The sequence below is a fragment of the Molossus molossus genome, unplaced genomic scaffold, assembly GCF_014108415.1.
Source record: "Molossus molossus isolate mMolMol1 unplaced genomic scaffold, mMolMol1.p scaffold_m16_p_4, whole genome shotgun sequence".
Classification (NCBI taxonomy): domain Eukaryota; kingdom Metazoa; phylum Chordata; class Mammalia; order Chiroptera; family Molossidae; genus Molossus; species Molossus molossus.
This window is the reverse complement of record NW_023425377.1, coordinates 43,445,854-43,473,140: the sequence shown is the minus strand read 5'-3', so window position 1 is coordinate 43,473,140 and position 27,287 is coordinate 43,445,854. Positions and strand designations below refer to the sequence as shown.

Here is a 27,287-nt window from a genome sequence, read left to right as displayed (position 1 = left end):
GATGAATGCAATGTGCAGGTATAAAACATGAAAGTCAATACCATCCCTATATGCCAATTGAATCTATATAATAAACCAGTCACTGTCACCAAAACTTTTAGGGGGGGGGGGAAATGTGAAGAATATCTTCATAATCCTGAAGAAGGAATAGATTTTGTTTTCAACCAGACCTGGAAAGCACTAATGACAAAGGGGGAAACTGACAAAGTTAGGAATTTCTCTTCCTCGAAAGGTGCCAATAACAGAGTGAAAATGAAAGCCACATAGGAGAAGATATATGAAACCTAAGTATCCAACAATGAACTTAAATACAAAATTCAGAAAAAATTTCTACAAATCTATAGAAATAAGACATATAACCCAATTAAAAAGTGGTAAAACTTGAATCGAGATTTCATGAAAGAGCTATCCAAATAACCTACAAAAACATGAAAATAATTCATCATCATTAGTAAGGAGGGAAATGCAAAATAAAATCATACTGAGATAACAAAATGAAATGCACATGTTAGATTCTAATGTTAGAATCTCCTAAATTTAAACATGTGAGATTCCAATAATTCTATTCCTAAGAATACGACCAACAGGAATGAGTAAATAAGGGCACAAAAAGATATGAACAAAATGTTCAAATGATAGTAAAAAACTGGGAACAACCTAAATATATATTAACAGGATAAACGAATTGCGTTATTTTCATACAGCTGTATACTGTAAAGCAATAAAAAAGAATGAATACAAAATATAACATGGTAGAATTTCAGACATTTGTGAAGTTTAAAAAAAATCTATTTTATCTGTATGACATTCAAAAAGAGGCAAAAGTAATCTATGGTGATAGACATTAGAACTGATTACCTTTCCAAGAAAATTGACTAGAGCCTTCTAGAGAGCTGATACGTTCTGTATGTTCACATGGGTAGAAGTTACACAGATGTTAGTATATATATATAAAATGACCATTATTGCACTATATACCTTTTATGTACTCTATGCCTGTTATATTTCATAGTTTGTGAATATACTTCAATCTGCTCTACAGAAATTGTTCCAGAATCAAATGAATTTCAATACTAAAAGTAAAAATTTAAACTTTAAAGCAATGAATTTAAGCTAATTATGAAAATACTTACCAAAAAAGAATTTGATTGCCACTGTATCTCTCATAGCGTGCTCTAGCAGACATTAATCTAAAATATTTTAAAAAGTAAAAATTTAAAAAATTTTCATCGTAAAATTTGTTTTAAAAATTGTTATCATCACTCAACAGAAAATGATCAGACTTACCACTAAAATTTCACTAAACTTCAAGAGTTCTGAACTATATGTATTAAATGCAATATTTTAAAAAATAATCAGATATTAAGTGGCAACAAATATATTACTCTTATGTACATTCTATAACCTATCAATTCACATTAAATAATGTTCTTTTTTGTTATGAAGAAATATACATTTGTCTGATTCACACTGAATCCTTGTGTGAAGAAGTTACTGGCAGAGGCAAACACACACACAAAAATCTGTTGAATAAATATATAAATTTGCTTGCATTTAAAAAATATTCTTAGCCCTGGCCGGTTTTGCTCAGTGGTTAGAGCGTTGGCCTGTGGTCCAGAGAGACCCGGGTTCGGTCCTGCTAAGGGCTGTGCCTTGGTTGCAGTTTGTACCCGGCCCTGGTTGGTCATGCAGATGGCAGCCACTCGATGTGTCTCTTTCACGTCAATGTTTCTCTCTCTTTCTCCCTCCCACTCTATCTGAACAAAAAATGGAAAAAATGTCCTCGGGTGACAATTAAAAAAAAAAAAAAATTCTTAGTATTACTAAATTCTCTAAGTTTCAGTTTTCTTTCTTTTTTATTTGACACATACTAACACCTGAATTGTTATACAGAAAACAGAAAATAATAAATTCCAAAGAATTAATTAGCAAATCTGTTCCATAATCCAAAACTTAAAGACCAGCCAGAAGAAGGTCATGGAAGGGAAACACATTTTATTTAAAACGTTATGCAAAGTTACAATAGTGTTTAATAGCACTCAAAACTGTTTTTCCAAATATGGAGTGGGGCAAAAGTAGATTTATGGTTGGTTGTATGGAAAATAATACAATAATTAATAAACAATAATATAAGAATAAATTGTGTTTTGCGTACTCACAACTGTAAACCTATTTTTGCCCCAACCTGTATAATCACAATCACATAGGGTAGAAGGAAAAAAAGCTCATTTTAAGAACAGGAAAATGAGATTCAGGAAGTTTATGGATATTGTCCATAAGAGCTTGTATCAAATCAAGAATCCTGCTCCTTCCACTTAAATACAATACATCATACTATGCCCATTTTAAGCATTTGACATAGTAAATATCAATATGAACTACAAAAAACCCCCATAAAAACAGTTTTGTTTTCACTGGCTAGCATATAATGAGTGCTGTGCTTTGCTTTACATAGTTACAGTTGACCCTTGAACAACACGGGTTAGAACTGAGCACGTCCACATATATGTGAAGTTTTTGTTTTTTTTAATAAGTACTTAAGATTTTCTTAATAACATTTTTTCTCTAGCTTAACTTTATTGTAAGAATACAGTGTATAATATATATATAACATATGTGTTAGCCCTGGCCAGTGTGGCTGTTGGTTGGAGCATCGTTCTGTGCTGCCAAAAGGTTGCAGGTTCAATTCCCAGTCAGGGCACATACCTAAGTTATGGGTTCAATCCCCAGTTGGGGTGTGTATGGGAGGCAACCAACTGATGTTTCGCTCTCACATCGATGTTTCTCTCTCTCTCTCCCTTCATCTCTAAGAAAAATAAAAATAAATGTACACATTAAATATGTGTTAATTGACTGCTTATTACAGTAAGGTTCTGGGGGAGTCAAAAGTTATACAGGATTCCCTTGGCTAAGAAAATCTGGGAGGAAAAACACAAACTTCTTATGCTTATCCTAAAAGATTTGGTCCCTGCAACTATCCACCTAAACTCATTTGAATAATTCCATAGCACATGCCCTTAAAATACAGCATTACACTTACCTAAGCTGATGTTCTCTGAGGTTTGATAATATTTCCATTCCATGAAGGTAAGAATAAATAGTGTTTAAGTCCTAAAGAATAGAAAATATTTTAGATTATTTCAAATATACTTTAATAAATATAATATCCCACAATTCTGATTTTAAGAAACAACCACTTAGAACTGTGAACTATGAAACAGTCATAAAATCTCTGAATTATGAGATATGAAAAGGTAGAGAACTCCCTCAAATCCTCCTCAGGGTGGCTGATGACCTATACTCAAACAATGCCAGAAATTAACCTCACTATTTCATATGAAAGAAAGTCTATTTCATTTCTAAACAGATGTAACTTTTCTTCTTCAGTGACCTCCAAGTACTTGAAAAGTTATATCATCTTTTATATCTTATTCTGTTGCTCTTGTCCCCCCCTCAAGATTACAGTCTCAGTATTTGCAGGTTCCAGATATTTAAGCATCTTGGCTTACCTCTGGAGATGACCCAGTCTGTCAATATTCCTTTTAAAATACGACTGTCTAAAAACTATTTTCCTAAAGGGACTCAAAAAGTGATATTAATGTACCACTAAACAAAAAAGATGGCCAATGAGTCAATCTTATTGTTCATTCTGTGAAAGAGGTAGGAAACCTTTCTCTAGCACAGTGATTATAACCAGTTTAAATTATCTACATAAAATATATCTCCTTAGTCTCTTACAAAAAATAATGACTTGCCCAGCTGGTGTGGTTCAGTGGAATGAGTATTGTCCCATGGACTGAGAGGTCTTGGTTCAATTCCTGGTCAGGGCACAGGCCTGGGTTGCAGGCTTGATCCCCAGTAAGGGGCGTGCAAGAGGCAGCCAATTGATGAATCTCTTTCACATGGATGTTTCTATCTCTCTCTCCCTTCCTCTCTAAAAAAATTAAAAAAGACATACTTAAAAATAATAATAATAATAATAATAATAATTATGCCTTAATACCAGGGCAGACTCTCCTAAACACTGCTTTCCTGCTTTGATATGCAACTGGACAAGAGAATTATCAGACAACAGAGAAGAGAAAAAGAATAGACACCTAAGACAACTTGTTTTCCAATAGGTAAAACAACATGGAACCACTAGGAAAAACAGCAATAATCTTCGGTTCCAAAAATTACAATTGCCAATTAACCATGATGGATTCAATGCCCACACATATCTCTAATAAATCCCTACTAAAATGAGAGTGAAAATGCTTTTCAAGTATTTTTTAAAAAGAAGAATAAATTCAAAAAGGAAGCCACAACAAATGAGAAAGGTCTGTAAAATTCTGAAAGATAGCAGATGGAGTAGCTGATATGGTACACTGTGTTTCCCAAGATGGCTACAATGATGACATTTCTTACCCCATAAGTTCTTTTGCGGTGAGACCGTATCACTCTCTCATCAAAAACCGGAACTATGTGTCTTCCCCATGGATCTGGGTGGTCCTGTGCTTTGTTCAGACCAAAAGAATGTGGCAGAAGTGAGGCTATGTAACTTCTAAGATTCAAATACCCTGAGACCACCAATGTTGTGATGAAGCCAAAACTAGCCCCACTGACAAGAGAAAGGCCACATACATGGAACAGCACCATGGCACCAGATATGTAAGTGAACCCATTCTTCTTAGACAAATCTAGCTACCAGCTAAATTGAACCAAGAGAGTGATCCCTGTCAAGGTTCTGTGGAACAAAAGAACCAAACTCCCAGCCCAAATCTTCTGAATTAAGGTAAACAGAGTCCTGACAAAAGTCTGGCTCACAGTGGGCTCGCTGAGCCTACAAACACATCTAATAGTCTGTCTCCACTCCCCCCAAGTTTATAATTAGAATTTATATTAACCCCTACAATGGGTCTTGGACCTATGTGGTTTAAAAGCTGTCATAGGGGAAAAAGCTAAGTAAAAACTTCTAAAATTGCCACACTCCCCAGATCAAGATAATAAATAAAAGACAATATGGTTTCCAGAGGGGCAAAGGATAGCAGACTAGTACCACCAGTAAAGACTTAAATTATGCAGGGGTGATGCAGAAAGCAGATGGATTCTAATAAATGACTGCAGACTGTACCAGATTTAACCAAATTCTAGCCTCATTAACAGCTGCAGTCCCAGATATAATACTGTTACTGCTGGAACTGATTAGCTAAGCTTCAGGTATTGACTTAGTTAATGCATTTTTTCCCCCATTCCAATTATAAAAGAGGATCTGAAACAGTTTGCATTCATGTGGTACAATACTAACTTATAATTTTTCATGTGGGACAATATTAACTTACAATTCTGCCTTAGGGCTATTTTAACTCTCTTACTACCTGTCATAATATAATCTAAAGACATCCTAATCCATTACATAGATGATCTCTTGCTGACTGGACAGAATAAACAAGAGAATGGGCAAGAGGTGGCTGGTACCCTAGAGTCCTTAGTAACACATTCAGAAAATGGGAGATAAACTCAATAAAGACTCAATTATCTGCCACTTCAATATTTTTAGGGGTGTAGTGCTCAGGGGCATCTCAGTACATCCCCTCCAAAGTGAAAGACACATAGTCGGGACTTTAGCTTTAGATCAAGATGGAATAAGACAGAGTAAACTTAACCTGTACCTAAAACAACTAAAATTCAAAACTAATATATGAAACATTTTTCAAGAGATAAGACCTCAGGAAACAAAAGACAGTGACACCAGACAGAGGAAAAACAAATAAGCTAATTTACATGATTATCACACCTTACTGGTGGTACCACAAGTTAAGGAGAGGAGGAGCGGGCAGTCTGGGGAGTAGAAAGTGGCTAGAGTTTGCAGAGCTGGAGAGAGAGTACTACTACACAGAAAGTATATTCTGGAAACCTATAGAGGGTCTCCTTTTAATCTTTTTTTTAATTGTTGAAAGTATTACAGATGTCCCCCCCCTTTTCCCCCCCACTGACCTCCTCCTCCCCGCTTCAACCCCTCTCCTACTTTCCCCAAATTATTGTCTATATCCACTGGTTGTGCATGTATACATGTATGTTCTTTGGTTCATCTATTCCAAACTCCATATCCTGCTTCCCTCTGAGGTTTGTCAGTCTGTTCCCTATTTCCATGTCTCTGGATCTATTTTGATCCACAGCTTATTTTGCTCATTAGTACCCATAAATGAGATCATGTGGTACTTGTCTTTCTCTAACTGGCTTATTTTGCTCAGCATAATACTCTCCAGGACCCTCCATGTCATCTCAAAGGGTAAGAAATCTTTCTTACAGCTGCATAGTATTCCACTGTGTAAATGTACCACAGCTTCCAGATCTTAGCTATTGTAAATAGTGCTACTATGAACATAGGGGTGGGTACATAAACTCTTTCTGATTAGTGTTTCAGGCTTCATAGGGTATATTCCTATAAGCGGGATCCCAGGGTCAAATGGCAGTTCCATTTTTTATTTTTTTTGAGGCAACACCATGTTGTTTTTCATAATGGTCGTACCAGTCTGCATTCCCACCAGCAGTGTACAAGAGTCCCCTTTTCTCCACATCCTCACCAGCACTTGCTATTTATCCTTTGAATCTTAAGTTGAGTACTGATTATCTCACGCATGTGAAGAAATATCTGAAGTTAGGGAAAGAACCATTAGAAAGGATTAGGGTAGTAGTCCCCAACCAGGGCTGATTTGGCTCCCTGGGTGACAGAGCATTGTCTGTCACATTTTGGGTTGTCAGACATGGGAGGGAGGGGAGGTGCTACTAACATCAAGTGCCTAGAAGCCAGAGATGTTACTGAACATCTTAGATGTGCAGGACAAGGCCCCAGACTAAAGGACTATATGAGCCAAAATGTCAAAGTGTTGAGGTTTAAACATCAATACCTAAAATTAGAGGGAATACCTAAAATTTACACAGGAATAAGAGTTCCTATTCTCATCAGGCAAACTGGAAAATCTCATAATTCACAGTGTATTTAGGAGAGTACTCAGAAGGCTTTAAACTCAGTACTGGGGCAAAATTACCCTAAACTAATTGCTACTCTGGTGCTATATAACATAACTAAAAAACAAAAATGGCCCAAAAGGATCAAATGATTTACTAATTATTTAACTGTATACCAGGACAACCTCTGATATTCAATCAAAACTTACCAAGCATGCAAAGCAGCAGGAATAAAATGATCCATAATGAGGAGGAAAACAAATCAAAACAAACTCAGTAATTCCACAGATCATAAAACTAGAAGAAAAAGACATTTAAAAAACTTATGAAGCGCTGGTCGGTTTGGCTTAGCAGTTAGTGCGTCAGCCCATGGACCGGAGAGTCCTGGGTTCCGTTCCCACTAAGGGCACGTACCTCGGTTGCAGTTTGTCCACCGAGGGCCATTTGGGTGGCAACCATTCGATGTGTCTCTCTCACATCGATGTTTCTGTCTCTTCTTCTCTCCCTCTTGCTCTATCTGAAGATGAATGCAAAAATGTCTTCAGGTAAGGATTAAAAAAAAAACACTTATGAAAACTATATTCCATATGATCACACAGAACATATTCTATATGCTCTGAAAAATACAGAAAATATTAAGCATAGAAGAAGGAAAAAAAAAATTCCAGAGATGAAAACAGTGGTACTTGAGAAGTAAAATGCACTGGGATGAGATGAAAAAGCACATCAGTCATTCCAGAAGGAAAAATAAATAATACTTAAAACAATAATAGAAAAAAAAATAAGAGAAAAAAATGAAAAAAATATGAACAGAGCACCAGTGAGCTATGTATGGGACAACTTCAAGCAACCTAACAAAAATCACCATGAAAGCAAGAAAGAACAACAACAAAATACTGTTGGAATGGTGGAAAATCTTTCATATTTGATGGAAACTATAAACTCACACATCCAAAATCTCAACATATACATATACAACATCTTCTATAAGTAGGTACAATATTATTTCTTCCTCCCCAGTCTATGTACTTTTTTTATCCCTTTTCTTGCCTTTATGTGCGAGCTAGGACTTTCAAAATAATGGCCAGAATAGGTGTGACCACGTATTACAAACAGAGCTGCTGGGGCCCAATCTAGTCAGACAACCACAAAATGCCTATTCTATGGAAATGTGCTTTTTATTTTTGATCTCAAGATAATTTTTTTAGTGGCAACTAAGTTCTGAAAACTGTCACACACACACGTTATGTTATGTTAAATAGAATTAGAACTCTCATAACTTGACCTGCCAGATGAGGGTAGCCTAGTGCCAAGGAACCACAGAATTTTCTGAGACTCCAGACTGAATTTATGTCATATAATTTACTCTGTTCTCAAATCAGAGCACATCTTTGGTACATCAGTGATGATGCCATGATTAGGTGACAAAGAATTAGACATTCGCTTTTCAGTTTTAAAGTCTAAGCGAGAATATAATTCATAAGTTTTAAAATAGATTTGGTTCTTCAGTTTTGTCTAAAGGGAGACTGACAAAATTTATCAACTTTAGATTCTAAAAGCCCTTCTTCAAATATGTGAAAGTCTGTCCCTTTGTTTGCCTTCAATCTCCTTACTTTAGAGGAACAATCTGGTCATATGAACAAGATTCTCCAAACAGCATCTATAAATGGTAAGTGCAAGGGCTTGAATTGAAGTATTAGCATTATTCCTATCAAGGGTTGGCAAATTTTTTCCATAAAGGGCAAGATAGTATATATTCTAGGTTTGGGCGGGGCGGCATATGGTTTTTGCAACAACTACTTAACTTTGCCTTTGTAGCATGAAAATATCCATTAAGAAAGTAGGCAAATGGCCCTGGACTGTTTGGGTCAGCGGTTAGAGCATTGGCCTGTAGACCAATGAGTCACAGGTTCCAGTCAAGGGCATGTACCTCAGTTGTGGTTCATTCCCAGCCCTGGCGGGTTCTGCAGAAGGCAACCAGCGGCACATTGATGTTTTTCTCTCTTTCCTTCCCTTCAGCTATCTGAAGATAAATAAAAAAATATCCTCAGGTGAGGATTAAAAAAAAAGTAGATAAATGAATGGATATAGCTGCATTCCAATAAAAATATTTTCAAAATAGCTGGTAGGCTAATTTGGCCCCCAAGGCTATACTCTGCCAACTCCTAATGCAGTATAGTAAAAAAACACTTACCAAGGAAGTCAAGCCATGAATGAACTCCTCTTTAAAGAATACCTCAGTTTATGAGTTTTGGTGGAAGCTGAAAACAGATTTTCATTTTTCCAACTTTCTGTAAAATTAGGGCTTGGGCAAATAATTCAAGTGCTACCAATCAGACACACTCATTCCAGACTTTGAATCTAGTGATTCCAAGAAGCAAGACTGTACAGAATCCGCTTTGGCAGCTACAGGTAGCAGCAGGGCCTGTCAACATGGTCAGCTGCACAAACTGTGGTGTCCACTTATTCGGTGCTAAAAGCAGTAAGTAATATCTTTACCAGATCTGTAATCATGGTTGCCTAACCCAAGTCTACTTCTCTAGTACTCCCATCAATTCTGTAACTATCCAGTATCCTTTTAATAAATACCTTTTAAAAACTGGCTAGAATTGGATTCAGTTGCATGTAAGTTAACAACCTTGAAAGATCCTTAGACAGGCACCATCACCTGGAAACTAAATAAAAAAGCAAATTCTCAGACCGTATCCTAGAACTAGTGAATCAGAACCTCTGAGAGTAGGGCCTAGAAGTTTGTGGTTGGAATAAACCCTACAGGTGGTTCTGATGCACAGTCATGTTTGAAAACCACTGGTTTGTAAGTAGGATCTGTGTCACTCTGGGTTATTTGACTGATAACCTATTAATGAGGAAGGGAAACAAGCACTGAGATGTCTAGTAAATCTTAGTCCCTTCAATGCACCTGGTTTGAAGATCGCAAGATGCCAAGCAGAAAAGAACCTCCCAGATTAAAGAATGGTTGTAGTAGCAAGTTGATTATTTCATATGGTGTGGGTGGTGAGAGTATTTTGTTTACATGGGACAGCAAGTAGTTGTTGACTGTGTAATGCTGGGTTTAGAAAGGGGTTTCTGTACCAATTATCTGAGACAGGCTTGAGATACTATATGATCTATTAGGTTCTTGGGGTGTCCAAGACCAATAAAAGCTATTATAGAAAGCCAAAACAAACAAAAAACTCTTGACAGAGGCACACTCAAGTCTTACAGATATTTCTTGGTAGTAAAAAGGTTAAATGCTAGATTCAAGGAAGTGTTAATTATTTACACAGTGTGCACCTGAAAGCTATTGAGCCTGAAAGAAGGAAGCCATAAGGAGATGGAAAAACTAGGAAGTCATAATATTCCAGAACAGTAACACTTGAATCAGCCACTGGTTCTATAACTACAACAAAATACTGCAGAACAAATACAAGCTCAGGATTGTGGACTAAAATAATGGGTTTCACTTTGGCAAAAAAAAAAAGTGAGGAAGTAGTGATGACCCAGTACTTCCTAAAACAGATCAGCCATTACACTCTTGGCCAGTAAGTTATGTGAGTGAAAGTGGGCAAGCTGAGGTAGGCAGGACCCACTGCCATCCTACAACAAAGCAGCTATTTTTTTTTACCCTTCAAACAATCTATACCTACTTGAACAATCCATATCTAATTGAATTCATTGCATGTGTATTGTACAGGTTTTCAATTTAAACGTAAAACGAGTATCAAATTCATATTTGCAATTATGTATGTGTGAAAAATTAATGGTTCTTTTAAGTATACCTTTCTAATTAATCAGATTGGGATTTTTATCCCCTTCCTCGATGTTGCGCCAAGCAGAGTGCTGCTCTCTACATGCTTAGAAAACCAAATAAAACTTGGAAAACTCAAACCAAGATGCTTAGAGCAAGTCTTTATTTTTCTGTTTCTTAAAGTCTAAAACTAGTAAATTTCTTATCTATAATATGCTTAATTTGTCATTTAGAAGTTTCAATACAGCAATAATCTAAAACACTCATTAACCAAGATGTTTTACTCATTAGCTTTTTAAACTGGAAAACAAGTCCATCTCAGGAATTTTAATGCTGAAAAATCTCTCTAGATGGGTCCTAAAGTCAGTACAGAATCAATCTCAGGATATATACTCTGCAGCACTGTTTCCTAGCTGTGTGGCCCTAGAAAAGTTAATTTCTTTGTGATTCGACTTCCCTGTTAACTTATTTTATTGCACTTGCTTTACTGCACTGCACAGATGTTGTATTTTTTACAAATTGAAGGCAAGATCCTCCACCAGCCAAAAGATATGATTCATGCCCTGGCTGGTATGGCTCAGTTGGTTGGGCACCATCTTGTGCAGCAAAAGATGCCAGTTTGATTCCCAGTCAGGGCACATGCCCAGGTTGCAGGCTTAATCCCAGATGCCGGGTATGCATAAGGCAGCCAATTAATGTTTTGCTGTCACATCGATTCTCTCTCTCCCTCTTCCTTCCTCTCTCTCTAAAAATCAATAAGCTATTTTTAAAAAGTAGAAATAGAAAAAAACAGATATTAAAAAAAAAAGTTATGACTTGCTTTACTGCAATACTGCTATTGTAGTGGTCTGGAACTAAACCACAAGATCTCTGAGGTATACCTACATGTATGTAAAATGTGGGTAATACCTTCTTTCAGAGAGGTTTTAGAAAATTAAATGTGTATAAAGGTTTTAAAAACAGTGACAGGCATCTAATAAGCACCATAACAGGTAAATCTTAGACATTCTTATTGCTATTACTTCCCTTCTGCTCCACCTGCTCCTGAGCTGCCTTCACAGGCTTCGTCTTCTTTCCTTGTTCTCTTAAATGTTTAAAAAGTTTATGTTTCCAAATCTGTGACATCTACCCTTTCTTCACTGGAGACTCTACCATCAGTAACATCCTCCACATTCAGAGCTTCAACTACCATATAGAGGGGTGAGCAAAAGTTGGTTTACAGTTATTCGTATGGAAAAATACATGCAGGTTATGATTATTACAATAGCATTATTAACTCAACAGAATGTAACAATGCAACTGTAAACCTACTTTGATCCACTCCTGCATAGGCCAATAACACCCATATTTGTATTTCTATTCCAAAACTCTCTAATATATTTACAACCTACAGTATCTACTGCACACTGGACACTTTCACCTGGGTGACCCATCAGTATCTCCAGTGCAATATATCCAAAGCTAAACTCATCATCTACACCACTAGCTGTGTCTTGTTTCTGGATTCCCTGATAGACATGATAGTCCTCGCCTTCAATGATTCTGGCCAGAAATCTGTCAATTCTACATTCTAATTATCTCTCTTCCCCATCTATACTGAAGAAATTTAGATATCCATTCTTTCTCACTGAATAACAGAAAATGGCTTTCTTGCCTCTAGTCTGGCCCCCTGTAATCCATTCTTCATTGTACTGCCAAGTGATTTATTTTTCACTCCTTTTGCATGAAATACATTTTTTCTATCCCTTTACTTTTTGTCTGTGTGCATCTTTCATTCTGACATGGGTTTCTTGTAGAGATGGCATATATAAGGTCTTGTTTTCTTATCCATTCAACTACCCTATGTCTTTTGATTGGAGCATTTAAGCCACTTATATTTAAAGTGATTATTGATAGGTATGTATTTATTACCATTTTATTCTTTTAACTATGTTTGTCGTTTTTATTCTTTTTCTATTTCTTAAAGCAGGCCCTTTAACATTTTTTGTAATACTGGTTTGATGATAACAAACACCTTTAGCATTTTGTTGTCTGGGAAGCTCTTTATTTCTCCTTTAATTTTAAACGATAGCATGTTGGCTAAAGTAGTCTTGGTTGTAGGTTCTTGCTTTCCATAGCTGAATATTTCTTGCCAATCCCTTTGGCCTGCAAAGTTTGTTGAGATATCAGCTGACTGACAGTCTTATGGGCGCTCCCTTGCAGATAACTGCTTTTCCCTTGATGCTTTGAAGATTCTCTCTCTGGGTTTAATCTTATGCATGTAAACTATAATGTGTCTTGGTGTGGGCCTCTATGATTCCTGGACTTGTGTGTCTTTTTCAGTCATTATTTCTTCAAAGAAGTTATTGATACCTTGCTTTCTTCTCCTCTGGTACTCCTATGATGTGGATATTATTACACTTCATGTTTTCCCAAATGATCCTTAAACTATCATTTAAAAAAAAATCTTTTGTGCTCTGATTGGGTGTTTTCTGCTTCTCTGTCTTCCAAATCGCTAATTTGATCCTCAACCTATTCATACAACCTATTGCTTATTTCTTCTATTGCATTCTTTACTTCAGATACTATAATCTTAATTTCTGACTGGTTCTTTGTTATGGTTTCCGCATCATTTTTCATGCTGCTGTTATTGGCACTAAGTTCCTTGAGCATCCCTATAACCATTTTTTAAAACTCTATATCTGATTAATTGCTCACCTCCATTTCATTTCTTTTTTTTTTTTTTTTATCCTCACCCGAGGATACTTTTCCATTTTTTGTACAGATAGAGTGGGAGGGAGAGAGAGGAAGGGAGAGAGAGAGAGAAACATCGACGTGAAGGGACACATCAAGTGGCTGCCACCCGCACGACCAACCAGGGCCGGGGACAAACTGCAACCGAGGCACATGCCCTTAGCGGGAACCGAACCCGGGTCTCTCCGGACCGCAGGCCGACGCTCTAACCGCTGAGCCAAACTGGCCAGGGCTTTTTTTTTTTTTCATTTCATTTCATTTCTTTTTTGGGGGGAGATTTTTCCTGTTCTTTCATCTGGGGCATGTTTCTGTCTCCCCATTTTGACTGCCTCTTTGTGTTTGCTTCTACGTGTTACATAGATCTTCTATGACTCCCAGTCTTTGTAAAGTGGCCTTACATAGTAGGTGTCTGGTGGAACTCAGTGGTGCAGTCTCCATGATCACCTGAGCTGGATTCTCTAGGAATGTCCCTAGTATGGCTTATACGGGCCCTCCTGTTGTAACTGAGTCTTGATTGGTATTGGCCTGTTTGTGCATCAGGTTGGCTGACTGTATCAACCCCAACCAAGTGCATGAGCTGCTGTGTAGGTGCTGACCACACAAAGGGGAATTTGCTTCAGAAGGGTCTGGTGCCTGCCGAGATCTCCCTTTGGATATTCCACTTGTGAAGCTAACTGAATCCTGCTCTGATGTTGTCTAAAGCTGGCCTCTGGGTGTGTTGGTTCTGGGGACTCCGGTGCAAGCCAATCTCAGTCACTGCCTGTGACTGGCCCTGGGCAACCTGTCTGAAGCTACAATGAGATCCACTGTTTGTGGATGCCTCTGCTGGGCCTGGATATGTGTGGGAAGGACCCAGCTGTGTACCGAGGCTGGTTTTTACCAGCACCAGGTTTCGGGGCAGGTCAGCAAAAGTCCCAAGGGACCCTGAGATCCACCTCTGCCTGCCTGCTAGGCTAGTCACTGAAAAAGTCTCTGGTGGTACTCAAGTTGCATGAGGTAGGTTCTCAGTGAGTAATGCGTTAGGGGCAACTGGTGTTCACCGGAATGATAAAAGTTTCAAATGTGGTGTCAGTCCTGGGTGGAGTTGGGATACCCTCTGAGTCTTTTCAGACCTCTACACTTTGACCCAGGCTACTGATTCCTCAACAGGGTGCAAGATTCACAGGGTGTGGCTACAGGAGTTTAGAAGGTGGAGCTATTGCTTTCCCCCAGCCTAAAGCTGAATGGAAGGGAGTGGTCCACCCAAGAAAAATCGCTTTTGAGGTGTGGCAGAGTGACTCAGCACAGGTATTATGGTGGCTGTCCCTTCACATATCTCTCAAGTACCAACCCCTCTCTCTCTTCATAGTACTCTAGTCCACCCCACCCTCACTTAGCCAGAGCCCGGGGTGAGTGGCTGTGGACAAGATTTTGTGCACTGCCTTTAAGAGGGCACCTGTGTACCTAGCTGACTCCCTTCTCTCCTTGGTGGACAAAATCCCTCAGGATTTTTACAGTCAGATGATATATAGGTGACTCTTCCTGGCTCTGGTGCTCTGGGCTGGGGAACCAAGCATGGGTTTAAGTCCCCATGATCCTCACAAGGAATTTCCACAGTTCAGATATCCCTCTAGCATCTCAGCCATCACCTGTGGAAGCAGGGTTAACCCTTTCAGATCTCTGCCCTTCCTACAAGTCTCAAAGCGACTTCTATAAATCCCTGATTATAAGGTTTCTCTTCAGCTAGTCTTCTGTTGGTTATTACGGTTAATAGTTCTATAACTTAGTTGTAATTCAAGTTCAATCCTAGGAGAAGGTGAGTGTAACATCCACCTACTCTGATGCCATCTTGGGTCTCCCCATGTATGGTAAATATTCTTAAAGTGTTTTGTTTTTCTTTATTGATTTTTAGAGAGAGAGGAAGGGACAGGAAGAAACAGAAATATCAATGAAAAAGAACATCGACTGGTTGCCTCCTGCATCCGCCCCACTGGAAATTTAGTCCACAACCTGGGCATGTGCCCTGACCGGGAATTGAATTGGCGACCTCTTGGTGCATGGGTTGATACTCAACCAGTGAGCCACACCGGCTGGGCTTAAATCTTACGGGTAAAAGATCAGACTTCTTTCATTAAAGGAGGAGATGGGCAAATGCACAATTAACATGCAGCCTGGTTAGGTAACATGATAGTTGTAAATCTCAGGTCCTCAAGAGTTTGTAGAAGAGCTGTTGAAAGAGAAGCAGTGAAGGGTAGGAAGGTATCATTCAAGTTATTTTAGAAAGCGAAATCCCAACTTGATTATAAATTAGAATATGTAAAGTTAGGTTAAGAAAGGACAATATGTGTTTTCTGAAAAGGGAACAGCATTTGCCAAGGCTATAAGATGAGCTTTGTACGAAAATGAAAGTTGTCTGGGCAGCTGGAACTCTGGGATAAGAATGAGTAGTAAAATAAATGAGGATGAAGGTATGGTCAGGATCTAGTTTGAGTGAAGGACTGTGTTCTCCTCATTAAGGAGTTGGCATTTGCTTTTTAAAAAAGCAGGGGCAACTCTGGCAGGTTTGGCTCAGTAGTTAGAGCATCGACCTGTGGATTAATGAGTCGTGGGTTCAATTCTGGTCAAGGGCACATACATCAGTTGCAGTTCGTCCCCAGCCCTGGTTGGGATCGTGCGAGAGACGACCAGCTGATGTGTCTCTCTTTCTCTCTCCCTCCCTTCCTCCCTCTCTGTCTGAAAATGAATGGAAAGATATCCTGGGGTGAGGATTAAGAAAAATAATAAGGCTGGGGCACCAGCAACCTGGGTCAAATTGACAAATTCCTGGAAACATACAATCTTCTAAAACTGAATCAGGAAGAATCAGAAAATCCGCATAGACTGATCACAACCAATAAAATTGAAGAAGTACTCAGAAAAATCCCAACAAACAAAAGCCCTATACAGGATGTCTTTCCAGGAGAAATTTACAAAACATTCTAAGAGAAACTAAAACCTATACTTCTCAAACTATTCCAGAAAATTGAAGAGGAGGGAAGACTACCAAGCTCATTTTACAAGGTGAGCATTATCCTAATACCAAAATCAAATTAAGATACTACAAAGAAAGAAACTTGTAGGCCAATATTCCTGGTGAGCACAGAGCCTAAAATCCTCAAAAAAAATATTAGCAAGTAAAAAAGAAGAATCTCTTATCCTTTGAGACAGCATGGATAGAACTGGAGACTAGCAAAATAAGAAAGTTACAAAGAGACGAATATCACATGATCTCACTTAAAAGTGGAATCTAAAGAACAGAATGAACTGATGAACAAAACAGGTCCAGAGGTATGGATGTAAGGAAAAGAATAACAAATCGTTGGGGGGGATGGGGGCACAAAGCGAGAAAACAGAAGACATCTGTAATACTGTCAACGCTAAAATAAAAGTATATGTGTGTGTGTGTGTGTGTATTAAATTGAATCCAGCAATACATTAAAAAGATCATAGATCATACACAGATGACCAACTGAAATTTATTCCGGGGATGCAAGATTGGTACAATATCCACAAATCAGTAAATGTGATAAACCACATATACAAAATGAAGGGTGAAAAATCGCAGGATCATATCAATAGATGCAGAAAAGCATCTGAAAAGAAATACAGAACCCATTTATACTAAAAACTCTCAGCAAAGTGGACTAGAGAGAAGATAGTCCAAAGTAATAAAGGCCATATATGACAGAACCAAGCCAACATCATATTAAATGGGTAAAAACTAAAAGCACTTCCCTTAAGATCAGGCAAACAAAACATGGATGTCTACTTTCACCACTCTTATTCAAAATAGTACTGGAAGTCCTAGCCACAGCAATCACACAAGAAGAAAAAATAAAGGGAATACAAACTGGAATGGGAGAAGCAAAACTGTCTCCCTGGCAGATGTGGCTCAGTTGGCTGGAAAGTATTCCCATGCACCAAAATGTCACAGGTTCAATCCCTGGTCAGGGTATATCATATCCATATTGCATGTTTGATTCCTGGCCAGGGTGCATACAGGAAGCAACCAATCAATGTTTCTCTCTCACATCGATGTCTCTCTCTTTCATATTAATTAATATCCTCCAGTGAAGAGTTTTAAAGAAATAAAACTATCATTATTTGCAGATGTGATATTGCATATAGAGAATCTTAAGGATTCCACCAAAAACTACTAGAACTCATACATGAATTCAGTCAGGTAGAAAGATGCAAAATAAATATCCAGAAATCAACTGCATTTCTTTTTTTTAAATTATTTTTTGTTTTTAATTTTTTTTTCTTTATTGATTTTAGAGAAAAGAAGGGAGAGAAAGATAGAAACATCAATAAGAGAGAACACTGATTGGCTACCTCCTGCATGCCACCCTCTGGACACTGGGTTTACAATCTGGGCATGTGCCCTGACCGGAAATCAAACCAGCAACCTCTTGGTGCATGGGTCAACACTCCCACTGAGACATACCAGCCGAGCTCAACTGCATTTCTATACACCAATAATAAAGTAAAATAAAGAGAAACTGTCCTGAATAGGTAGATCAGTTGATTAGAGCATCATCCCAATATGCCAAGGTTGCAGGTTTGATCTCTGGTCAGGGCACATACAAGAAAAACCAATGAATGCATAAATAAATGGAACAAATCAATGTTTCTCTCTCTAAAAATCAATCAATCGATAACAATTTTTAAAAAAAGAAAAACTAAGAAAACAATCCCATTTAAAACTGCATAAATGAAAAAAAAAAACAGCTAGAGCCTGGATGGTGTGGTTCAGAGGTTGAGCAAGGACCCATGAATCAAGAGGTCGCCGGTTAGATTCCTGGTCAGGGGACAAGCTCAGGTTGGGGACTCAATCCTCAGTGGGGGGCATGCAGAAGGCAGCCAACTGATGTTCTATTGTATCGATGTTTCCATCTCTCTCTCCCATCGATGTTTCTATCTCTCTCTCCCTCTCCTTCTAATATTAATAAAGAAAATGACTTAAAAAAAAAAAAAAAGAAGAAGACGGTGGCAGGCAGAACCAGAGGGAGCGTGAGTGCATGAGAGAGTTAGCTAGTGTGTGAGAGAGTATGAGTGGATGTGAAGGTGGACGACCAAGCTCGTGCAGTGCAGAGACGTGTAGCAGAAGGTTCCTGTGCTGTGGACTGGGAGCAGCCGGCTACCATGGCAAGCGGCTCTTCAGGGCATTTTCCCCTGAGCCTCAGGAAGGTCTCACCATTTCGGAAGACCCTGGGTATTCCCTGGGAGGAAGAAGGGGGAACGGTTAGGGCCCAGCAACCTGAGCCCACCAGTGCACCTGGCACCATCAGACTAGTGGATACCCTGTGTCAACACAGATCAGCGCACAGTAGCAAAGCTGTCAAGGTGCCTGTTGCGCAAACCACAACAGACAGGGAGCCCAGCTCCATCCCCCACAGTAGCAGCTGGATCAGAGTCAAGATATACTCCCAGCAACAGAGGCTGGGGAGCAGATATCCATCCCCAGGCAACAGAAGCACAGACCAGCAGCAGAGACCCATCCCCAAAAACTACAGCAAAGGCTGAGCAGGAGTTGAGCCCCACTGGGCAGCAGCACTCCCCAGACTCTAGCAGTGGGACCTGTGCGACCCAGTGACCCACAAGAGTGGTGGGGATCTGGGGCTCAAAAAGAGCCTGTGCAATCCAGCTCCCCATGGGACCTGTGGGGAGTTGGCGCACCAGAGAAGACTGTGTGACCCAGCTGCCCACAAGATAGGTTTGGAGCCGGGTCTCCAGAAGAGACTATGAGATCCAGCTCCCCATGGGATTAGTGAGAAGCTGGGGATAAAACGAGGCCTGTACAACCCCAACTGCCCATAAGATTGCCAGGGAGCCAGGGCCACAGTGAGGCCTGTGCAACACAGCTGCCCACGGGACCAGCGGGGAGTGGAGGCTCAAGAGGGGCCTTTGCTACCCAGCTGCCCACAGTGTGGCCAGGGAGTGCAGCTCCAGCAGAGAACACAGCTTCAGAGGGGCCCATGTGATCCAAAAGCAGCACCTACCAGGACACACAAATACCAGCCCCCAGCAGTCAATCCTCCAGGATCCACATAAGGCAAGAGGTAACACGCAACAGAATAGTCTGCGAGGCACAGTAGCCTTATTTGCTATATAGTGAACTGCCTACACATCCAAACATCCCTCATTGGGTCTAGAGCTACCAGACAGCTAAAATGGGGAGTCAAAGAAACAACAACCAAAGGAAAGAAAAACAGGAATCACCAGAAAAGAAACTACAAAAAATAGAAGACAGCAACTTGTCAAATAAAGAATTCAAAGCAATGATTTTAAGGGTGCTCAAACAATTTGGTAACAACTACAAGCAACTTAATAAGAATTATGAAGAGCTCACTGGGAACTACTGCAGCTTAAAAAAAGAGGTAGAAGCTATTCATAAAAATCAACAGGAAATAAAGAATGACATAACTGTTATGAAAAATACCTTAGAAGGGTTCAATAGTAGATCAGAAAAAGCTGAAGACCAAATCAGTGACTCAGAAGACAAGGTAGAAAAACACACCCAGCCCTGGCCGGTTTGGCTCAGCGGTTAGAGCATTGGCCTGCGGTCCGGAGAGACCCGGGTTCGGTTCCCACTAAGGGCATGTACTTCGGTTGCAGTTTGTCCCCGGCCCTGGTTGGTCGTGCGGTGGCAGCCACTCGATGTTTCACGTCGATGTTTCTCTCTCTCTCTATCTCTTCCTCTCTCTCCCTCCCACTCTATCTGTACAAAAAATGGAAAAATGTCCTCGGGTGAGGATAAAAAAAAAAAAAAAAAGAAAAGAAAAGAAAAACACACCCAAATAGAGCAGCAAATGAAAAAATGTTTAAAAAGCAGGAGGAGAGTTTAAGGGAGCTGTGGGACAATACAAAACGTAACAACATTTGCATTATAGTGGTACCGGAAAAAGAAGAACCAGAGAAAGAAATAGAGAACCTGTTTGAAAAAATAGTGACAGAAAACTTCCCTAAACTGGTGAAGGAAAAAGTCACACAAGTCCAGGAAACACAGAGAGTCCCAAGCAAGATAAACCCCAGAAGACCCACAGCTAGACACATCATAATAAAAATGACAAACGTTAAAGACAAAGAAAGAATCTTAAAGGATGCAAGAGAGAAACAGAAAGTTACCTACAAGGGAGCTTCCATTAGACTGTCAGCTGATTTCTCAATGGAAATGCTGCAGGCCAGAAGGGAGTGGCATGAAGTGAACAAAGTAATGCAGGCAAGGGTCTGAATCCAAGAATACTCTATCCAGAAAGGCTATCATTCAAAATTGAAGAAGAAATAAAGAGCTTCACAAATAAAAGAAAAAAAGCTAAAGGAATTTACCACCACCAAACCAGCACTGCAAGAAATGCTGAAGGGACTGTTGTAAGAAGAAGAAACAGAGAGAGAGAGAGAGAGAGAGAGAGAGAGAGAGAAGGGGGGGGAACACAGGCATAAAATTAAAATGGCAACTAATACCTACAATAATAACCTTAAATGTAAATGTCTTAAGTGCTCCAATCAAAAGACATAAAGTAGTTGATTGGATAAGAAAACACAACCCATATATATGCTGTCTACAAAAAAGCCACCTCACTACAAAAGAATCACACAGGATGAAAGTGAAGGGATGGAAAAAAATTTTTCTAAGCTAATGGAAATGAAAAAAAAGCTGGTGTAGCAATACTCATATCTGACAAGATAGACTTCAAAACGAGAGCCATAATAAGAGACAGAGAAGGTCATTACATAATATTAAAAAGATCAATCCAACAAGAGAATATAACCCTGGTAAACATATACATACCAAATAAGGGAGCACCAAAATATATTTTAAAAACTTCTGAAGGACTTCAAGGGAGAAATCAATAGCAATAAGATCATAGTGGGTGACTGTAACACCCCAATGACATAACTGAATAGATCTTCTAGACAAAAAATTAACAAGGACATAGAGTCCTTACAAGACGAACTAGATCAGTTGAACTTCATTGATATTTACAGAACATTTCACCCTAAAGCTGCAGAATATACATTCTTCTCAAGTGCACATGGGTTATTCTCAAACATACACCACATGTTAGGACACAAAGCAAGTCTCTACAAATTCAGGAAGATTGAAATCATATCAAACATATTCTCAGGTCACACTGGCATGAAACTAGAACTCAATTACAATAAAAACACACAAAAACATTCGAACACTTGGAGGCTAAATAGCATGCTATTAACCAAAGGGGTACTAATGAGATTAAGGAAAAATAAAAAACTTCCGGGAAACCAATGAAAACAAACACACAACAACTATGGGACACAAAATCTATGGGACACAGTAAAAGCAGTCTGGAGAGGGAAGTTCATAGCACTACAGGACTACCTCAAGAAACAGGAAAAATTCCTAATTGACTTTCTTATCCTACAACTTAAAGAACTAGAAAGTAAACAAAAAGAAAAACCCACAGCTAGTAGGAGGAAGGAAATAATATAGGTCAGAGCACAAATAAACAACACAGAGACTAAGAAAAAAAACAATTCAAAAGGTCAATGAAACAAAAAGCTTTTTCTTTGAAAAGGTAAACACAATCAATGGGCCTTTAGCCAGACTCATCAAGAAACAAAGAGAGAGAAACCAAATAAACAAAATTAGAAACAAAGGAGAAATAACAACCCACAGCACAGAAATACAAAGGATAATCGAAACATACTAGGAACAATTAATTACATTCCAACAAATTGGACAATCTAGCAGAAATAAACAAATTTCTAGAAACACACTGCCTCCCAAAACTGAAGCAAGAAGACATAGAAAACTTGAACAGACCAATAACAACAAAGGACACTGAAGATGTAATTAAGAAACTCCCAGCAAACAAAAGCCCAGGCCCAGATGGCTTCATGGGGGAGTTTTACCAAACATTCAAAGATCTAATACTCATTCTCCTCAAACTATTCCAAAAAAATCCAAGAAGACAGAACACTTCCAAACTCATTTTATGAGGCCAGCATAATCCTAATTCCAAAACCAGATGAAGACACTACAAAGAAAGTAAACTACAGGCCAATATCCCTGATGAACACAGATGTCAAAATCCTTAACAAAATATTAGAAAATCAGCCCTGGCCGGTTTGGCTCAGCAGTTAGAGCATCGGCCTGCGGTCCAGAGAGACCCGGGTTCGGTTACCGCTAAGGGCACGTACCTCAGCTACAGTTTGTCCCCGGCCCTGGCTGGTCATGCGGGTGGCAGCCACTCGATGTGTCCTTTTCACGTCAATGTTTCTCTCTCTCTCTCCCTCCCACTCTATCTGAACAAAAAATGTAAAAATGTCCTCGGGAGAGGGAAAAGAAAAATTAGAAAATCAAATACAGCATTACATCAAAAATATTATTCATCATGAACAAGTGGGATTCATCCCAGGGATGCAAGGATGATACAATATTCGCAAATAAATGCCATACACACATAAACAAAATGAAAGATAAAAACCATATCAGCCCTGGCCACTATGGCTCAGCAGTTATAGAGTGTCGGCCTGTGGACCAAAGAGTCCCGGGTTCGGTTCCCGCGAAGGGCATGTACCTCGGTTGCAGGTTGTCCCTGGCCCTGGTTGGGGTTCTGTGGGTGGCAAGCACTCAGTATGTCTCTCTCACATCGATGTTTCTCTCCCTCCCCCTTCTCCTTCCCACTCTATCTGAAAATAAATGCAAAAATGTCCTCGGGTGAGGATAAAAAAAAAAACCATATGATCATATCAATAGATGCTGAAAAAGCATTCAACAAAATCCAGCACCCATTTCTGATAAAAATGCTCAGCAATGTGGGAATAGAGGGATCATATCTCAACATAATAAAGGCCATATATAAAAAACATACAGCTAACGTCATACTCAATGGGCAAAAACTAAATGCATTCTCCTTAAGAACAGGAACAAGACAGAGATGCCCACTTTCGCCCAAATGAAAGAAAAGGAGGAATCACCAGAGAAAGAACTACATATTATGGAAGAAAGCAATTTGTCAAAGAATCCAAAGCAATGACTTTAAGGGTGCTCAAACAATTCAGTTAGAACTACAAACCCAATTAAAAAATGGGCAAAGAACCTAAATAGACACCTCTCCAAAAAGGACATACAAATGGTCAAGAGACATATCAAGAAATGCTCAACATCACTAATCATCAGAGAGATACAAATTAAACAACAATGAGGTATCACCTCACACCTGTCAGGATGGCCGCCATCAACAAATCATCAAACAACAAATGCTGGAGAGGGTGTGGAGAAAAGGGGACTCTAGTACACTGCTGGTGGGAATGCAGACTGGTGCAGCCACTGTGGAAAACACTGTGGTGTTACCTCAAAAAGTTAATAATTGAACTGTCATTTGACCCAGTGATCCCACTTCTAGGAATATATCCTAAGAACCCTGAAACACCAATCAGAAGAATATATGTACCCCTATGTTCACAGCAGCACTATTTACAATAGCTAAGATCTGGAAACAACCGAAGTGTCCATCAGTAGATGAGTGAATAAAAAAGGTGTGGTACATATACACAATGAAATACTATGTAGCTGTAAGAAAAGAAAGATCTCTTATCCTTTGAGATGACATGGAGGGACCTGGAGAGTATTATGCCAAGCGAAACAAGCCAAGCAGAGAAAGACAAATTATCACATGATCTCACTTATCTGTGGAATATAATGAACTAAACTGATGAACAAAACTGACCCAGAGCCCTGGCCAGTTTGGCTCAGCGGTTAGAGCGTCGGCCTACGGTCCGGAGAGACCCGGGTTCGGTTCCCGCTAAGGGCACGTACTTCGGTTGCAGTTTGTCCCCGGCCCTGGTTGGTCGTGCGGGTGGCAGCCACTCGATGTGTCCCTTCACGTCGATGTTTCTCTCTCTCTCCCCCTTCCTCTCTCTCCCTCCCACTCTATCTGTACAAAAAATGGAAAAATATCCTCGGGTGAGGAAAAAAAAAAAAAAACTGACCCAGAGACATAGAGGTAGGGTACAGACTGACAAAATTCAGAACAGGGGGTGTTGGGGGGCGGGGGGAGAGATAAACCACAGAACTTACATGCATTTATGCATAACTAATGGATAAAGACAACAAAGCTGGGGATGGGGAGGGGGAGATGGGGCAGAGGGTATCAATGGGGGGAAAAGGAGGAACATCTGTAACAAAAACAAATTAATAAAAATAGGGAAAAGTTATAAAAAAAAAAAAAGGGAAAAGGACCTGAATAGACTCTTCTCAAAATAGGACATATAGATGGGCAACAGACATATAAAAAGATTTTCAATATCACCAATCATCAGAAAAACACAATAAGATTTTCACCTTATACCTGTCAGGAAGGCTGTCATCAGTATATCAACAAACAAGTGTTGGTTGAGGATGCAGAGCAAAGGGAACCCTTGTGCATTGCTGATGGGAATGCAGAATGGTGCAGCCACTATGGAAAGCAGTATTAAGTTAGCTCAAAAAATTAAAAATACAACTACCGCCCTGGCCGGTTTGGCTCAGCAGTTAGAGCGCCGGCCTGCGGTCTGGAGAGACCCGGGTTCAGTTCCTGCTAAGGGCATGTACCTCGGTTGCAGTTTGTCCCCGGCCCTGGTTGGTTGTGAGGGTGGCAGCCACTCGAAGTGTCCCTTTCACGTCGATGTTTCTCTCTCTCTCTCTTCCTCTCTCTCCCTCCCACTCTATCTGAACAAAAAATGGAAAAATGTCCTTGGGTGAGGATATAAAACAAAACAAAAAATAAATAAAAATACAACTACCTTATGACCCAGCGATTACACTTCTGGGAATATATCCAAAGAAACTCAAAACACTGATTTGAAAGACTAGATGTACCCCTATGTTCACTGCAGCATTTTTTTACAATAGACAAGATTTGGAAACAGCCCAAGTGCCCATCAATAGATGAGTGGATGAAAAACCTGTGGTACATTTCCATAATGGACTAAGATTCAGCTGTTAAAAAAGGAAATCTTACCTTTTGCAACAGTATAGATGAACCTGGAGAGCATTACACTAAGTGAAATAATCCAGTCAGAAAAAAGTGCGTGATTTCACTTATATGTGTATTCTAATAAGCAAAATAAACTATCAAAGGAACAAAAATATTTAACACACAAATACTGATTAGGCAATTTTTCTCAAAAAGAGTATGTATTCTACTCTGCCTCAGAATCACTTAAGAAGCTCATACATAATCCAAATTCCACTGGGCACTTGTGACACGCCTAAACTCTTTTCTTGGGGGGAAAAAAATTATTTTTCCGTTACTGATTTTTTTAGAGAGAGGAAGTGAGGAGAGAGACAGAAACATTAATGAGAAAGAACACTGATTGGCCTCCTCTTGCATGCCCCCTACTAGGGATCAGGCCCACAACCTGGGCATGTGTCCTGATGGGGAATTGACCAAGCGACCTCTTGGTGCACGGGTCGACGCTCAACCACTGACCCACACCGACCGGACTAAAATTCTTTTCTTAAAAAACTGGGGATTAGAAAAATGGCAGCAGAGTGAATGGAAGCTACATAGTCCGTCTCCCAGGACCAAACTGGAATTACAACTAAAATAAAGGCAAATCATGGGGAAAAGCCAACTGAAGAGCAGCTATAGAGAACCAGTACAACTAGGGATGCCAAATCAAGCCTGGTAGGAATTGCGGGGGCACATAGTGGCGGGCTGGGAGCCCACAGACAGCAGCAGAGAACTGTATTAACTCTTCCTGCTGAGAAGCGAGGGTTTTTAAAAAAGCACCAAACCAGCTACAGCCACTCACCTTGGACTCCAGCAGAGGGAAGGCAGACTGGAACAAAGTGGAAAGAGTCCAGGGCACCCTGGCTCAGGACGGATGGACACTGGGAGTTCTGTTATGAATAACTCCCTCACAGGACAGTAGCCATATTATTCAAAAAGCCACTTCCCAGAGGCCTGGGAAGAAGCAATGGTCACTCCCATGGGAACCCAACACCACCAGGATAGGCCAGAGAAACACAAATAAAGGCTCATTAACATCTAAATTAAATTAGCAAGCAACAGTCCCACCTGAGTCTCATCAGGTAACTGAGAAAATAGCCTCCAGGCAAATAGCTAGAAGACAGATGAACTTTTCCTTAGCTTGCAAATCTACCCAGAAAAGTAAGACCACATGAGTGTTTACCATGGGCCCTCCCACATTCATCCAAACCCAGCAGAGAAAGCCAAAACCAGGAGAACACCAACACCCACAAGGAAAATTTGGCAGGCTCCAAAGCCCACTGAGACAGCCAAAATGGAGAAACAAAAAAACAAATTCCAAATGAAAGAACAAGATAATTGTGCAGAAATAGAAATAAATAATATTTAATTAAGCAAGATATCAGAGGGAGAGTTCAGAGTAATAATCACTAGGTAGATCAAAAGCATGAGCAAAGATATAGAAATGTTGAAAACCAACCAATTGAAAATGAAGAATGACATACCAGAAATAAAGAACACATTGGAAGGAATAGCCAGCAGGGCAGAGGAAGCTGAGGACCAGATCAGTGAATTAAAAGACAGGGTAGAAAAAATCACCCAATCAGAGAACCAATAATAAAAACAAAAACAAAACAAACAAACAAAAAAACCAGGAAGACAGCCTAAGAGAACTGTGGGACAACATAAAGTATAACAACATCTACATTATAGGAGTTCCAGAAGAAGAAGACAATGAGCAAATGTTAGAGAATATATTTGAAGAAAGAGTGACAGAAAACTTTCCTAACTTGATAAAGGAAATAGGCATAAAAATTTCAGAAGCACACAGAGCCCCAAGTAGGAAGAACCCAAAGAAGACCACACAAAGACACATA

General features: G+C 39.5%; 1 protein-coding gene across 22 annotated transcripts in view; it reads right to left on the bottom strand.

Annotated features, from left to right (window-relative positions):
* RAPGEF6 (Rap guanine nucleotide exchange factor 6) overlaps positions 1-27,287 on the bottom strand; it is a 234,376-nt gene that overhangs the window by 191,941 nt on the left and 15,148 nt on the right. For 3 of the 22 annotated variants that reach the window (XM_036281928.1, XM_036281948.1, XM_036281931.1), the window contains exons 2-3: positions 3,041-3,111; positions 1,134-1,190 (exon numbers count right to left, since the gene is read on the bottom strand). In XM_036281928.1, the coding sequence (XP_036137821.1) occupies positions 1,134-1,190; positions 3,041-3,111 (128 nt within the window). Of the gene's footprint in view, positions 1-858; positions 904-1,133; positions 1,191-3,040; positions 3,112-4,407; positions 4,497-6,511; positions 6,545-7,160; positions 7,249-9,145; positions 9,195-24,786; positions 24,831-27,287 lie in introns of those variants that run through there. The other 19 variants (XM_036281934.1, XM_036281938.1, XM_036281941.1 and 16 more) reach the window with 14 other exon arrangements.